Source organism: Chrysochloris asiatica, unplaced genomic scaffold (genome assembly GCF_000296735.1).
Source record: "Chrysochloris asiatica unplaced genomic scaffold, ChrAsi1.0 scaffold00016, whole genome shotgun sequence".
NCBI lineage: Eukaryota > Metazoa > Chordata > Mammalia > Afrosoricida > Chrysochloridae > Chrysochloris > Chrysochloris asiatica.
The window spans coordinates 9752271-9767972 of record NW_006408534.1 but is presented as its reverse complement, the minus strand read 5'-3'; the positions used below and the strand labels follow the sequence as shown (position 1 = coordinate 9767972).

Sequence of the window (15702 nt, the reverse complement as noted above, 5' to 3'; positions counted from 1 at the left end):
GTTGGTAGAAGTCTTCAATTTCATCTTTCGTGGCTTTAGTGGTTGATGCATAAATTTGAATAACAGTGATATTAACTGTTCTTCTGTGTAGGTGTATGGATTATCCTGTCACAGACAGCGTTGTACATCAAGACAGAACTTGATAACGTTCTTTTCGATAATGAATACAATACTATTCCTCTTCGATTTGTCATTCCCAACATTGTAAACCATGTGATTATCATGGCCAATACCAGTCTGTTTTAGCTTACTCTAATGCCTATGATATTGATGTTTATGCATTCTATTTCTTTTTTTTTTTTAACAATTTCCAGTTTTCCTAGATTTCATGTTTTGTACATACATATTTCTGATTACTAATGGATATTTATATCTGTTTCTGTTTATTTTGAGTTGTTCCCTATTAGCAAATGAAGGTCCCGAGAGCTTTAATCCATTGTAGTCATCACCTCTTTTGAGGAGGCAGCTCTTCCCCAGTCGTATTTTGAGTGCCTTCCAACCTGAGGGTCTCATTTTTCAGCATTATATCTGACAGTATTGTGGTGTTCTTCATCATGTTTCAGTATTGAATATTCTGTTTCTGTTCCACTGCTATTCATAAGGCATTCAGTGAGTATATGTTCGTAAGTAGTCCGTCTGTTTTCCTAGTTTGTCTTCATCTGGAATGTCCGCTGACCTATCCGTTGTGGTTGACCCTGGTGGTATTTACTAGAATGAAAACAACAGGCAAGCCACCACAGTATGACAACTGACACTAATTATAGGCTCTTACATTTTTCCCTATTGTTACTTCTTTTATCTCCTTTTAGAGGGTGTTGTTACTTACTCATTTGATTTTGCTCTCTTTCATGTTGAAAGCATGCTTGAAATGGCTGCAGATCCTTGGCTGCTTGCTGTTATTTGAATAGATTCTTAAATAGCTCTTTGAAAGGTCTGTGTGTGGGTGTCCTTTGTCAACTGTTTGGCTTTATTTCTTGGGTGATTCGGAGGCTTTCTGAAGCCAATATGTGTAAGTCTTTTTTTCTGGAGCCCTTTTCACATTTCTTAGGAATTTCCTATCCCAGTGGTCTTTTACCTTTAATGTGGACAAACATCACTGTACAGTTCTGTTTCAGGAGGTCATAATTGGGACTTGGAGTCTGGTTCTAACCAGTTCCCAGGTGATGCTGATACAGGAGGGGTAAACTTGGAAGGATTTAAATCAGCGTGGTAGGGTCAAGATGTGATAGGGTATTCGCTCTCTGCTGGTATTTTTAAAGCTGAGCATGGAAGTAGATAAAGGAATAGTTCCATGACCATGTTTTCTTTTACATACAAGGATAATTAAAAAAATATTGCTGTACAGAATCATGAAAACTTTCATTAAACAAAAATATCAAGATTTGAAGGTACTGTTTTGGCAGTGTTTCTATGTCTCTAACCCTTCCCCAAATCTATATTTGATTTACATGTTATCAAAATGGAAGATATTGCTTCCTCCAAGGCTTCAATTTATGTTCCTTTTCAATGTTCTTTGAGTTTGTTGAACAAAAAGATGTCTGAATGGGCAAGGTAAGCATTGTAGAGTTGACGAGGAAAGGTTTTCCAGTGAAATTCTCATAGGACAATGCAGGTGCATTGCTATGGAAAAAAAAAAAAGTTCCTCAACACAATCTTTTCTCTCCATTTAAGTTTAACTTTTTAAAAACACTGGTCCCTGATAAGTCCTTGTGATCATCATGTGTCCTTTGAGCAGATCTATCAAGATGATGACTCTTTGGAATCCCCAAAACAGTTGCCATCCCTTCTGAGCTGACCTTTTTGTCTTTTTTAAGTTTAACTGGGCCAATCAGATCCCCTCAGAATCCCTGTTTTGATTGGACTTGTTTTCTTAAAGGTACCCTAATGAGTAGACTAGTGTATTGCTGAGAGAGCTTGTGTTCCAGACATCCACTGACCGCTGACACATGTTTAAACACGCTCTGTTAGGAATAAACCTAAGCATGTATCAAGTGGAATTGTAGTAGAATTACTTTTGGACTTGCCTCATATATAATAATGAATGTGAAAGTTGAAACAGTGAGAATTTATATGACATGAGCATTTAAAAAATTTTTTAATTGGAAAAATATTTAACAAGTGAGGTAAAGGGAATACAGTCTCTGGTACATTATTACATTTTTTTTATAATCAGTGAGGTTGAATATTTTCAAGAGGTTGAATATTTTCATGTTTTGGGACAATTTGTATTCTAAGGCAATTTATGTATTATGAGTATTAATGCTTTAATGTATATATTGTTATTTTTATTAACTTTTTACTTGTGCTTTGGTTTTATGATTTACTTTGTGATTATAAAAGTTTTATGTCAGTTGTCAGTAAATCTGCTCATTTTTACCCTTTCTGGTTTGTAATTGTTTTAGAAGTTATAAAAACAATTGTGTTTATGTTCTTATATTTCTTAGTTCTTTTAAATCAGTTATTATTTTGTGTGTATGGTGTAAGGTAAAAATCTAAATTTTGTTTTATAAATGTCTAATTTGACATATTACAATGTCCAAAGAGTGATTAATTTTTTCTTCTACTCTAGAATTAAGTCTTTTGTAATAAGATTTTTACTTTTAGTTCTTGATTTTGAATTCATAGTTGTCCATAGCAACATTAATGTGTGCTACAAACTCACACTTGTAATTATATTTGAAGTACTATTAAAGGAACACTGTAAAAATGATAGGACCAATCATCTCTCCCACAGCTCTTTCTTTCTACTTGGCTGGGCTCATTAATGTACTACAATGGCCTCACAAAACTGAGACACCATATTCAATCTTGTTGTTAAGTGCCATTGAGTTGGTTCCAACCCATAGCAACCCTGTTAACTGGGTTACAATTTAGGGTCAGAAACTCAGGGCACAGTTCCAGTCTGGGCAGCCTCGTTTCAGTGATGCCCATAGGTAGGCCTCTTTCTGCCCAGACAATCTTACACAGGTGCTGAGCAGACCTGATAAGTGCCGTGGAGTCAGCTCTAACTCATAGCGAACCCGATGGGTTTGAATTCCAACCTTGTGGTTAGCAGTCAACTTCTTACACTACAGTGCTCCTGGGCAAGCAAGTCTCTTGCCCAGTCACTCATCTTTATTTGCTCCATGGACTGGGAAGTCCACTGCTCTGTCTTCTACTCTGGCTGTTGGTTCTGCTGCTACTGCTCCGCAGTCACTCCTCTAGTGTAACAGCTTTCTGTTCCTGGGTTGAGGAGGTTCAGTGTACAGGGATCTCAGGTTCCAAAGATGTGTTCCACTCCTGTCTCTTCTTTCATGATAGAGAGATTTCCCCCTCCTGCTTCTTAGATGGCTTATTTTAGAGTTCTAAGTTTTTACAATCACACAGTTTACTCTGTTAACAATCATAGCTGAGTTATAGTATCCTGCCAGCAATCTTCTTTTCCCTTTTCTTACCCAGACCCATTAGGGAAATGTTGCTTGGTGGGAGTAACAAGGATTATGGGTAGAAGAGCCATATGAAGGAATCCACTGAACTGCAATCATCTATACCTGATTGATTTGACACCATCAGGTGGTGACTTAACTGTGTGAATTTGACCTAGAAATAGTCTTTTTTTTTTTTTAATGTTTTATTGTGAATTATATGATAGTTTACATGGAAGAACATTAGTTTTACATTCATTCTATCATACATTGTTTCATTGCCGTGGTTCCAATCCCATTCCCTCCATGCATCATCAACCAACCATAGGGTATACACTGCAAGCCTGCCCCCTCCACTACCCTCCCCAAGTCTTCAGCACACAGTGCTGTCCGTCTCTGGACCTAAAGTCTCCAGCTGCTCCACTGTTCCATGTTATCGTCTCTGCCTCCATTTCAGGCATCGCTGCTTCTCTGGGTAGGGTCCCGCTCTCAGCTCTTCTCCGTTGATGGTCCTAGGGACCTCCGCTCCTAGACTGGGAGGTTAATCACTCCCTTCCTTTATAAAACATCCACCTTTACATTTCCAACCCTCACAATCAGTCCTGATAACAATTATTCAGTATTGTATCACAGGAGACCCATCTGCATTACATTGCATTAGCCCTGCCTAGTTAGATTGGAGAGTACTCACTGGAGATTCTGCCTTCCTCCATGCCCCCTGGCTCTAGGTTCCTTCTTGAAAGCTTGTAAGCCAGTCACTTCTTGCCTTTGTAGCATTCTTCCCCCCCCCATTTTGGGTAGTCAATGTCCAAGTTGCCCATCCCTATCTATTCTGTTTGTGGAAGGGGTGGGAATGATACTTCGCTATAAGGATTTGTTCCCTCTTTTGAGTTACTGCATCCATAGGTGTAGGTCAAGTTCATCAAATTGTCTCAGATTACTCTTTTTTTCCTCTTCTTTCTTCTGGTTGAGCTCTGATCATCCAGTCATTGAAGTCAGGTCAAGTGGGTATTATCTGTAAGTGTGGGTGTTCTTGTTCATATGCCCTCTCTTTTTATCAGCTGTACGCTTTACTCTCCACATTGTAGGGCTTAGCTCGCCACTTCATTGCTGTTTTTCTCTCATTTCCCCTTATCGGTGATGAGTGTGGTCACCAATCAAGCGTGTATTCCCATTGAGTCTTATTCTTGGAAGGGTGTTAGAAATAGTCTTTTTGAACTGTATCTTTTTAAAGTTTTTATTGTGAATTGAGTGTTAGTTTACATGGGAGAACATCAATTTTACACCAACATTCCATTTTTGGACTGTATCTTGAAGTTATATATGTTGTCAACCTTCAAGAGAGTCCAGAAAATATGTTGGTATGGGAAAGATTTGCAAAGGTCCAAACATCCCAATAGTTGTCTGGGTAGTCTGTGTTACAGATCAAGTTCTGTTCGTGCTGCGGATTAAGCGTTGGGTTGCTAGTTGCAGGATGGGCCATTCATGCCCACCAGTGCCTCTGAGGGAGAAAGATGAGGCTTTCTTTTTTCCATAAAGATTTACAGCCATGGAAACCCTATAGGGAGTTGGATGGAGTCCTGGTGTGGCACTGTAGTTTAGCACAGGAGTGCTAGCCACAGTGTTGGTGGTTTAAACCCCACCAGCTACTTAGAAACCCTGTATAGGGTCGCAATGAGTTGGAACTAACTCAATGGCAGTGGGTTTGGTTTTGTGTTTTTGTGTTATAGTTTACAAGATATTTACATCATCATAACTCTTATCTACGCATTTCCTGATTACCCCTGACAATCTGCCCTGTGCCTGCTAGAGGGAGATCCTTCTGGGTTAAGACAGGCCCATCAGTGAGGGCTGTTGTCCAGGGTTAGTTACATGACACAAGCTTTCAAGGAATACAGTTTGTCATAGACTCTTTCATGTGAAGTGCCGTCGAGTTGATTCTGACCCATAGCGACCCTGTGTAGGGTTTCCAAGGAGCAGCTGGTGAGCTTGAACCACTGACGTTGCAGTTCACACGACTTTTGCAGTCTGATGCATTAGTCCATTGCACCACACCAGGACTCCCATAGAATCTTAGGTCTGTTTTATTTTTTAAAAAACATTTTATTTAGAATTTAATGAAGGTTTATAGAGTAGATCATCAGTTTTACATTCAACAAATCATACATTCATTTCATTACAATGAATCAGTTGACAGTATTTATCTCCATTTACCTGCATTCTTGCTCATGTCTGCTCTATTCCTCTTTAACTGTGCCCATCACCCAGGTTAACCTGTGTTAACCCTCTAGCCAGTGAATAATTTTCCTTCCTTCCTACCTCTGGTAATCATTGTAGAATGTTCGTGCTCTCCCCTGGGGGAAAAAAAAAAAAGAAAATTAGATGATATTTTTAAGGCCAACTTTCTTCTTCTTCTTCTTTTTTTTTTTTTTTTTTAGTTTGTTCTGCTTAAAGGTTTCTCTCATTAAGATTTTTTCTTCCTTTTTAAATTTTTAAAGTTTTTATTGTGAATTGGTTGAAGGTTTAGGGGAGCAGACTGTTAGCCCCACAAATCATACACTTTGTGTCATTACAATGACTGCAGTGTCTTCCATGTCTATCAGTTAATAGTATTTACCTCTACTCACTGTAACTCTTGTACTCTCCCGGTGCCTTCTGTTACCTTCATTCCTCTGGCAACCTCCTTTTTGTATATATTGCCTTCTCCATCATCCAAGTCAACGTGTGCTGACACTCTAGTCTGATTCTGATGGATATGTAGAAAATGTAGGATAAACACTGGACTGCTATTTACAAAGCTGGTAGTTCAAACCCACTAACTGATCTTCAGAAACCCTATACGCCTGCTGTTGTTAAATGCTCTCAAGTCGGTTCCAGCTAATAGCGACCCTGTATAGGGTTTCTGAGGAGCAGCCGGTGAATTTGAACCGCCGACTTTTTGGTTCAAACCAACCTTGTGGTCCAGTGCTTATTCTACAGTGCTATACCAGGAAACTCTGTGTAGGTTCTTTCTGAGTTGGAACCAATTCCATGACACTTAAGAACAGCAACAAAACTCTCTAGCCAGTGAATAATTTTCCCTTCCCACCCCTAGTATCCATCATAGAATATCTGTTTTATCAAGAAAATTAGTTGGTATCTTTAAGGCCTACTTGGTTTGATTTGCTAAGTAAAGGTTTCCTTCACTGAGATTTTTTTTTCTTTTTAAACTGTGTATTATGAATTGAGTGAGGGTTTATAGAATAGATCATCAGTTCCACAGTCTACAGATCATACACTTTGTGTCATTACAATGATTGCAGTCCTTTCCATGTAACAGTTAACAGTTTTTAGACCTCTGTTCACTTTAACTCTTACATTTCTCCATGTGTTTTCTGCTACCACCTTTTCTGTGCTACCTTCCCTCTTGTATATTGTCTTCCCCATCACCCAAGTTAACGTGTTTACCTTCTACCCAGTGAATGATTTCTGTCCTGGTGTGGCATGATCGTATAAGTACTGGGCTGATAATTGTAAGATCTGCAGTTCAAACCCACTAGCCGCTCTGTGGAAACCCTATACAGGGTTGCCAAGGGTTGGAACTGACTCAGCTGCACGTAGCAACAATAGCAACCCACCCCTGGTAACCAGCTTAGAATTTTTTTTTTTTTTTAAGCAAGGAAGTATTTTCTTATCTTCTTACAGTAGTGGTGTCATGCCCTTTTGCAGTTGACTAATTTCACTCAGCATGATGTCCTCCAGACTCATTCATGTTAACTCACTGAGATTTTTGTTTCTCTTCACAATACAGCAAATGGAAAGGTGACAATAGCAGTGTCAGTTCCCTGTGTATCAGCCCAGATGGAAAGATGTTGCTTTCTGCTGGTCGAACAATCAAGCTATGGGTTTTGGAGACCAAAGAAATCTACAGAGTGAGTAAATCAAATTAGTACCAAGCATAGTAAAATCTCTGTAATGTAGAGTAAATATGGAGAAAGGCAGAAATCTGAGACATGAAATTGTTTTTCCAATATATAGTTTAGTAGAACAAATACACAAAATTTAGCTTTTTAATCTATTTCATAGTACATTTCACATTCTTTGGAAAGATGTGTAGAATAAATGAAATTTGATTTAAAAATCTTTGACTTTGGTATGATTATAGTAATTAACATCAAAACATTTCTTGCATTTTGTAGTATTTAAACTAAACGTTAATTGTTGTTAGTTGCGCGCTGAGTTGATTCCAGCTTGTGGTGTCTCTTGTGCGCAGAGTAAAATTGCTCCACAAACTTTTCAAGGCTGTGACCTTTTAGCAGCTGATCACCAGGCCTGTCTTCTGAGGTCCCATACAGTCTGTTTCTATTAAAATGCCATTGAGTTGGTTCCGATTCATAGCAACCTGTACAGGGTTTTTGAGGAGTGTCTGATGGATTTGAGCCACCCACTGAACTTGTGGTTGGTAGTCCAGTGTTTATCCTACAGGATTCAAATGCCAACCTTTTAGGTAGTAGTCAAACACTTAACTGTTTACCCCTCCCAGATTTTTTTATGTGTTATGAGAAGGAAAACAATTTCATTGAGCAGTTACTAAACTCAGGTGCTGTGATGATGCCTTAAAATTGTGGTTTCGACTCACTGAGAGTAAAATGAAGACCTACAATTCCTTGGCTGTGTCTGAGCACCCAAAGTACCCCTTTAAAATATATAGAATTAAGTGAATTTTTAACTCAAAATTGGAAGAAAGGGGGCGTGGAGAATAGTCATGGGAGTTAGAGGAACATCTGGATTTTTAATGTTTTCACATGGGTGTTTTAAAAAGGGAGAATAGCATATCAAATAACCTCAATTGTTTAGAATGAACTTTTTGTTACTTTTAATCTGGAGTCCTGCTTTCAGATACATAGCATATATCTCTTGTTTATGATACACGTGGACTCTTACTGTTACTGCTTTGAATCCAGCCTCCTAAATGAAATTTAACTTTCTCTAGCACTTCACAGGACATGCGACGCCAGTTTCATCACTTATATTCACTACTCTCAGACCTCCTAATGAGAGCCAGCCCTTTGATGGAATTACAGGTCTTTATTTCTTATCTGGAGCTGTACATGACCGGTTACTTAATGTCTGGTATGTAGTCTTTTGTATTTGGGAAGTAGTTTTGCCTTGATGACTTTGTCACATGGTTATGTGATCATTATAAATTATGAGGAGCCCTGGTGGCCCAGTGAATGAAGTATTAGACTGCTAACCGAAAAACTGGTGGTTCGAACCCAACTGGATGTGCCTAGGTAGAAAGATGAGACAGTCTGCTCCCATAAAGATTTAGTCTAGAAACCCTATGAAGCAGTTCTGTGTCCTGTAGGGTCATTATGAGTTGGCATATACTCAGTGGCTATGAATTTGGTTTTATTATAAATTGTGAGGATGAAACTTGCCTTATATATTTAGTGTTGGGTTTACATTAACTGGTAATAAAGAATTGAACCTGCCTAAAATCAGGTCTTTCTTTGAAAAATCAAAGGGCATTATATAATAGAGCTCTCTTTATGCTTGTTTACAGCTATAATTATCTTTATGGTTAGGTAATTTAAAAATAGCTTTTCTGTTTCTGTGTAAAGTAGGAAACGATTTTATTTTATTTTAAAGAAATAGATGGTGCCAGTGAGATACTACAGTGATGTCCGTTTACTGATGTTCAGTTTCTTGATGTGCCTGAGAATTCCCAGTACACCTGTTTTGTAGTAGTTACTAATTCCCTTTTAAGCTGTTTTTTAAAAGTAAAAGTGAATTTGAATATTAAAGCACCATATGGCAAAAAGCTTTTATATTTATGAAACGTATCTCATGGTGAAATTGGTTTTTAAAAAAAACCTGTTGTTTATGTAAACTGTTTGAAGAGATTTTGAAAACGGAAGTTGTTTTCCTTATCCTAACAATTAGTTAATCTTGCTCTTGATTGTATAAAGTAATTATGAATGTATATCAAATGCTGTGGGCTACTGTGCTACACTATACACTACAAAGGTCTGTTTGAATCGCAAAGTTGAAGGTTCAAGCTCACCAGCCGCTCCTTGGAAACCACATGCAGGGTCACTATGGGTTGGAACCAGCTCAGCAGCCCTTAACAAACAATATTTAATTAGAAGTGAGAATCATAAAATATTTCTTTAAAAAAAATGTTGCATGGGGAAGGTTTATGATGCACAGTATAGACCTCACTGTCAATCTTCTAAGCCACCAGCTAAACCATAGTTTCTAGTTATACTTCTTGTCACATTGGTTTGGTTTTGTTTCAGAACTTTTTAGTTCTAGGGGCTTTAACATTTACATAAGTTACTAATGTCAAAAAATCAAACTTGATCTTTACAATCTCCTGACACTACTGAGGTGCTTCTGTATGGCTTTCTAGTTTGAAGGGGTCTCCAGCTATAAAATTTCTTTCTGTTTTGTAAGGGGGTTGCTTTCCATTATTTTATAAGATCCTGAAAGAGGTATATATTATGCCTGAGCTTTTATGGTAACTGGGAACACATTTAAAAAGCAAACAAATTTAAAGCCCATAATGAAAGGCTGTTGGATAAAACCATTTTGAAGTGTTTGCTGGGTAGAGCAAGTCTATGGTTCCCTGATAATTAACCTTTGAAGAACACTTTTCTCTAAGGAAATAAATGTGAACGCTCTGGTTAGAGCACAAAACAATGTAGTGATGTCTTAAACTGTTCCAGATGAACTTGTTATATTGATATGCCTCTTCATATTAATACAAGGAAATAGCACTGCTTCCCATTGATGGGCTAAAATGAAAAGTTCCTTTTATATAGAGTGGTCTATGAGGCTTTCTGCTCCCACAAAGACCCCTGTACAGGTTTGTTCTGAGTTGGAACCAACTTGACAGCACTTAACCAGCAACAGTGGCATTAGTTTTAAACATACATGGTATGCATGACTTCATGTTAGGATGAAGCTTGTTTTATTAGGAATTTAAGAGTCTATTCCAGCTCATAGCCACTCTGTAGGAAAGAGAAGAACTGTTCCATATGGTTTCCAGGGCTGTAATCTCTTCCAAAGCTGAGTGTCACATTTTTATCATTCAGAACAACTGGTGAGTTTCAAACCAGTGACCTTTTCTGTTTGCATTTGAGTGCTTAACCACTGTGCCTCCAGGGCTCCTGATAAAAACATTTAACGTTTATCGAGTCAGTTGTCTCTAGTTTTTTTTGGACAAAATGTTGATAGATTGTTTTCTGGTAAATGTATGAACAACAATGATATATAAAAAAAGGAAGTGATTTTGAGTCATGTTTGTAAATTGTTACTCATTTAAATTTTTATCTTTATTTTTGTATATCTAGATTAAATATCTTTATTGTGGTATAATCGAATATTAGTAAAAAGTTTTATGTAAAGTGTACCATTTGATAAGTTTTGATATAGGTATATACCACTGAAACCGTCACCACAATCAAGATGCTAAACTCTCCATTGTTCCCAAGAGTTTGTTCTTATTGCTTCATAATCCCCTTTCCTGTCCCAGTCTCCAGACTTGTTCACAGTTCTGGGACATTACAAATAAAGTTTCTGTGGACATTTGTATACATCTTTGTATGAGCATATTTTCATTTCTCTTGGATAAATCCTACGAGTGTAATGGGTAGATCATGTGATAGATACACATTTATCTTTAGAAGAAATTGCCAAACTTTTTCAAAGTTGTACTATTTTACGTTCTCTTCAGCAGTGGATAATATAGCTTATTTTTCCATATCCTCACCAATATTTGTTATGATCATTTAATTTTAGCCATTCTAATAGGTATGCTTTAATTTCATTTCCCTAATAGGAGTCCTAGTGTGGCGCCATAGGATAAGCATTCGGCCTCAAGATCAGTTTGAACTGCAAGGTCCGCTTTTCAAACTCACCAGTCACTCCTCGGAAACTCTATACAGGGTTGCTATGAGTCAGAACCGACTCAACAGCACTTAACAACATCAACAGGAGCCCTGGTGTAGTGCTGTAGGATAAGCACTAGACCGCAAGGTCAGTTTGAACCACAAGGTCTACGGTTCAAACCCACCATCAGCTCCTTGGAAGCCCTATAACGGGTCAATATGAGTTGGAACTGACTTGATGGCACTTAACAATAATGGCTAATAATGTTGGAAATTTTCTGTATGCTTATTTGCAATTAGGCTATGTTCTTTAATGAGGTGGTAGTTCAGATGTTTTTGCCCATTTTAAAATTGGGTTACTTTTAAAATTTGAGTTTTGTATATATTTTGAGTTATCAGATATACTTCTCCTAGTCTGATTTGTCTATAATCTCAGAATTTTATGAAGGCAGAAATTTAAAATTTTGATGAAGTGTCCAGATCATATTTAGAAATCTATGCATAATTCAAGGTTACAGAGATTTTCTCTTGAATTTGTCATTTTAGGTTTTACATAAAGTTTTGTGGTCTGTTTTGGGTTAGCTTTTTTTTTTTATGGAGTGTGAGGAATTGATTAAAGTTCATGTACTTATATTTTGGATTGTAGTTGCCCCAGAATCATTGGTTGAAGAGACTAGATAAAGTGCAGTTCCTGCTTTTTTATAGAAATTAACTAATTCAAAAATGAAGAGGAAATTCAAAGGACACAGACTATCCAAAACATCTTTGAGGAACAATAAAACTGGAATACTAGCATTGCCTGATATGGCAACACTTGCTGTCAAGCTACAGTAATCAAGACAAATGTGGTATTGACATCAAGATAGAGCAGTGGATCAGTGGGGTAAAAAAGAGAACTCTTTAAATTTGCTACAAATTTGTGCTTTATCTGCCCCAAACTTTATTGCATGGTAATTGTTGTCAAGTGCCATTGAATAGTTCTGTAATTTTCATGTTTGTCATCTTATTTAGATGAAAACTCTAATCTGAATCTAATGCAGCGATCCCTTTAGGTGCTTGTGTTTTTTTCTTATTATGGAAAAATTTGTTTCGTTACCTAATTGTTGGTTTTGTTATTTAGGCAGATCCGGTCAGAGAACAAAGAAAAGACTGCAGTGATGTCTTTCACAGTTACAGATGAACCTGTCTATATTGACCTGACTTTGTCAGAAAACAAAGAAGAGGTAAATGGCTCAATATTTGAGAATTGGATTTTGGATTTGACAGTTATTTTTGTAAATCAAGCTTTTGATTATTTAATGGTCACTGAGAAAGAGGTCCATAAATGAGTAACATCAGAATATAACTTTTAAAATATTGTGTTTTTGGTGATGTTTTGCATAGTAGTTTAGGTTCTTATCTAACATTTTATACATAAATTGTTCAGTGACACTTTTACATTCTTCACAACACATGAATAATCTCATTATTTCCATTCTGGTTGTTCTGTTTCTGTTAATCTGGTTTCTCTGCCCCCTCACAGCCTTTATCTTGGTTTTAAAATAGTTGTTGACTATTTAATCTTACATAGATGAGTTTTTAAAAATAAAGAATATCACCAGTGCATACTGAGATATTCTTTATTATTGGGCCAGTCTCTTAATTTACTTAAAAGATAACCCTGGGACTAGTGTTGGTTCAAGGTTTGAAGAATATTTTGGGGCAGTAGTCTTGGAGGAGTCTATCATTTTCAACCACTCCAATAAGTTCGTATATTTGTTATTTTAAAAGGAATTTAGGGTCTAGTCTGTGTTTTTCTCCCTTTCTATCAGGGTTTATCTATTGTGGACCTGACCAGTATGTTCTGTAGTAGTAGCCAGGCACCATCTAGTTCTTCTGATCTCAGGATAGATGAGGCTGTGGTTTGTGTAGACTGCTAGTCCTATAGACTAGTTTCTTCTTGGAGTCTTGGGTTATCTTCTTTCTCTACGCTGGATAAATATAGGCCAATAGTTGTATCTTATTAGATGGCCAAGTAAAAACTTTTTTAACTGTTCAGCATAATCATTAAATATCAAAAGCTCTTGAGGACTAGATAAAATTTAATTGCAAAGGCAATAGTATATGTTTGAATTTTGTAGATAAATAAAAATTATTGGGGTAGATTTTGTTATTTGGAACTTTATGTATAAGTCCCATGTTAGAAGCTTTATTTTTGGTAAGTAATCTTACAGGTCTTAACTAAGGAGCCCTGGTAGCATTATGGGCTGGGCTACTAACTGCAAAGTCAATAGTTCAAATCCATTAGTCACTGTGGGAGAATTACAGCTTTGGAAACCCTAATATTGGATTGCTATGAGTCGAAACTGATTCCACAGCATACCACCACCTCCAAGGTGTATTTAAGATGTATTATTAGCTACTTTTTTGGATTTCATATTTTTTTCCTGTAAAAACTAGCAATTTGATTACAGTTTATCTTCACCATTTAGTAAATCTGACTTCTTTGAAGTGTTCATATGTTCATGCTTCTATTTTACTAAAGCGTTTTTGATTTGGGGAGAATCCTTATCTTACAATGAAAGCTAAACATTTTACTTTAAACAATCTGGGTTTGAAATGCATGTTGCGTAAACTTGTAATAGACATGATTTAGTATTTTTTCATCTTTTTTGGATAGTCTTGAAAAATGTTACAGTGGAAAAGGTATTGTTTTAAAAATCAAAGCTTTTTGGTTTAAATCTTGATTCTAAAGATGAATAAACAAACGGAAGAAATCTCAGCTTTCTAATATGGATGGGAGTTGGTATCACTGCCTATCACTTTGATTCCCTAAAAGGACTTGGTTCTTGTGGGGATCAGTTCAGGGAGTAATGGGATCTAGGAATTGTTTCCAATATTTTAGAAAAACCTAACACAAATCTTATGTTTTATCACAATAATATGTTATAAAGTTTAATAATATTTTAATATACTTAGGTACCTTCATTGCGATCAACACACTGAGCTCTGATCATGTTGTTAAAGTGCTGTAGAGTCAGCTTTGACTCATAGCCACCCTGTATAGGGTTCTTTAGGAGCAGGTGGTAGGCTTGAACAGCTTGGCCTTGCGGTTAGCAGTCCAGCACTTATCCGAACACCACACCGGGACTCTGAGTTTTGATCATAGGAAACTAATAAAATACACACTTCGGTATTTGCCTTCATAACTATTTGGTGTAATTTCAAATGACTTTAAAATTACATTTATTTTTGTGTGTCTATATTTAAACACTCAAACACAGAGAACTGATTTGATAAAAATCACTTCCCTTGGAGTAGCAAAGCTTGCCACTTGTCTTTTTAGAGAATTGACTGAAGTGTTGCGTTCTCTTTTTCTTAGTGAATTTTGTTGTTGCTCTTAAATGATCTTTGGAGTATTTTTTTTAAGCTAATACATACATTTTAAAATTATGATAAATGCATATAAAGGTAAGTTGAAAAGTTTGCTACTAGGGTTTCAAATTCACACATTGTTGTTGTTGTTGCTCTTCAACACTTTAAAAAGGTCTTGTGCAGCAGATTTGCCTAATGCAATACGTCATTAGATTTCTTGAATGCTGCTCCCATGAGGGTTGATATTTGATCCAAGACGAATGAAGTCCTTGACAACTTCAATATTTTCTCCATTTGATAAGAATGTTTTTTATTGGTCCAATGGTCTTTGGGTTTTTTTTGTTTTGTTTTGTTTTTTAATGTTTTATTGTGAATTATGTGATAGTTTACATGGGAGAACATTAGTTTTACATTCATCCTATTGTATAATCATTTCATTGCCATAGTTACAATCCCCTCCATGCATCATCTACCAACCAAAGGGTATACACTACAAGCCTGCCCTCTGGTCATTAGCACACAGCCCTCTCCATCTCTGTGTCTGAAGTCCCCAGCTGCTCCATCTCTCCACGTCATCGTGTCTGTCTCCATCTCAGGCATCACTGTTTCTCTGGGTAGGGTCCCGCTTTCCTTTCTTTTCCCTTGATGGTTCCAGGGACCTCCGCTCCTAGACTGAAAAGTTAATCACTCCCCTCTTTGGAGTATTTTTGACAGTGTACATTGAAATGATCAATAATAAAATAGGGAAAAGGACATACTCTCCTTTTACCCCATCAGAACCTTGGAGACATTTTAAAGATATTAAAGTAGGAGCTCTGGTAGCATAGTGGTTACGAATCAGGCGTGGAACCGTAAGGTCAGCAGTTCGAAACTACCAGCTGTTCCATGGGAGAAAGATGAGGCTCTCTGCTCCTGTAAAGATTTACAGCCTCAGAAACCCTGTACACGGTTGCTATGAGTTGGAACTGACTCCACGGCACATACAACAACAACAACAAAGTAGGAGTAATGAAATCTGCTTCTCAAGAAGACAAGCTCTAATTCTGGCACTTTAATTACAGTTGAAACAA

The 15702-nt window shown here is 37.0% G+C and overlaps 1 protein-coding gene across 1 annotated transcript in view; it reads left to right on the top strand.

Moving 5' to 3' along the window:
- WDR43 (WD repeat domain 43) overlaps positions 1 to 15702 on the top strand; it is a 72997-nt gene that overhangs the window by 26345 nt on the left and 30950 nt on the right. The window contains exons 4-6 of the mRNA XM_006835169.1: positions 7195 to 7315; positions 8377 to 8516; positions 12399 to 12501. Of these exons, the coding sequence (XP_006835232.1) occupies positions 7195 to 7315; positions 8377 to 8516; positions 12399 to 12501 (364 nt within the window). The remainder of the gene's footprint in view (positions 1 to 7194; positions 7316 to 8376; positions 8517 to 12398; positions 12502 to 15702) is intronic.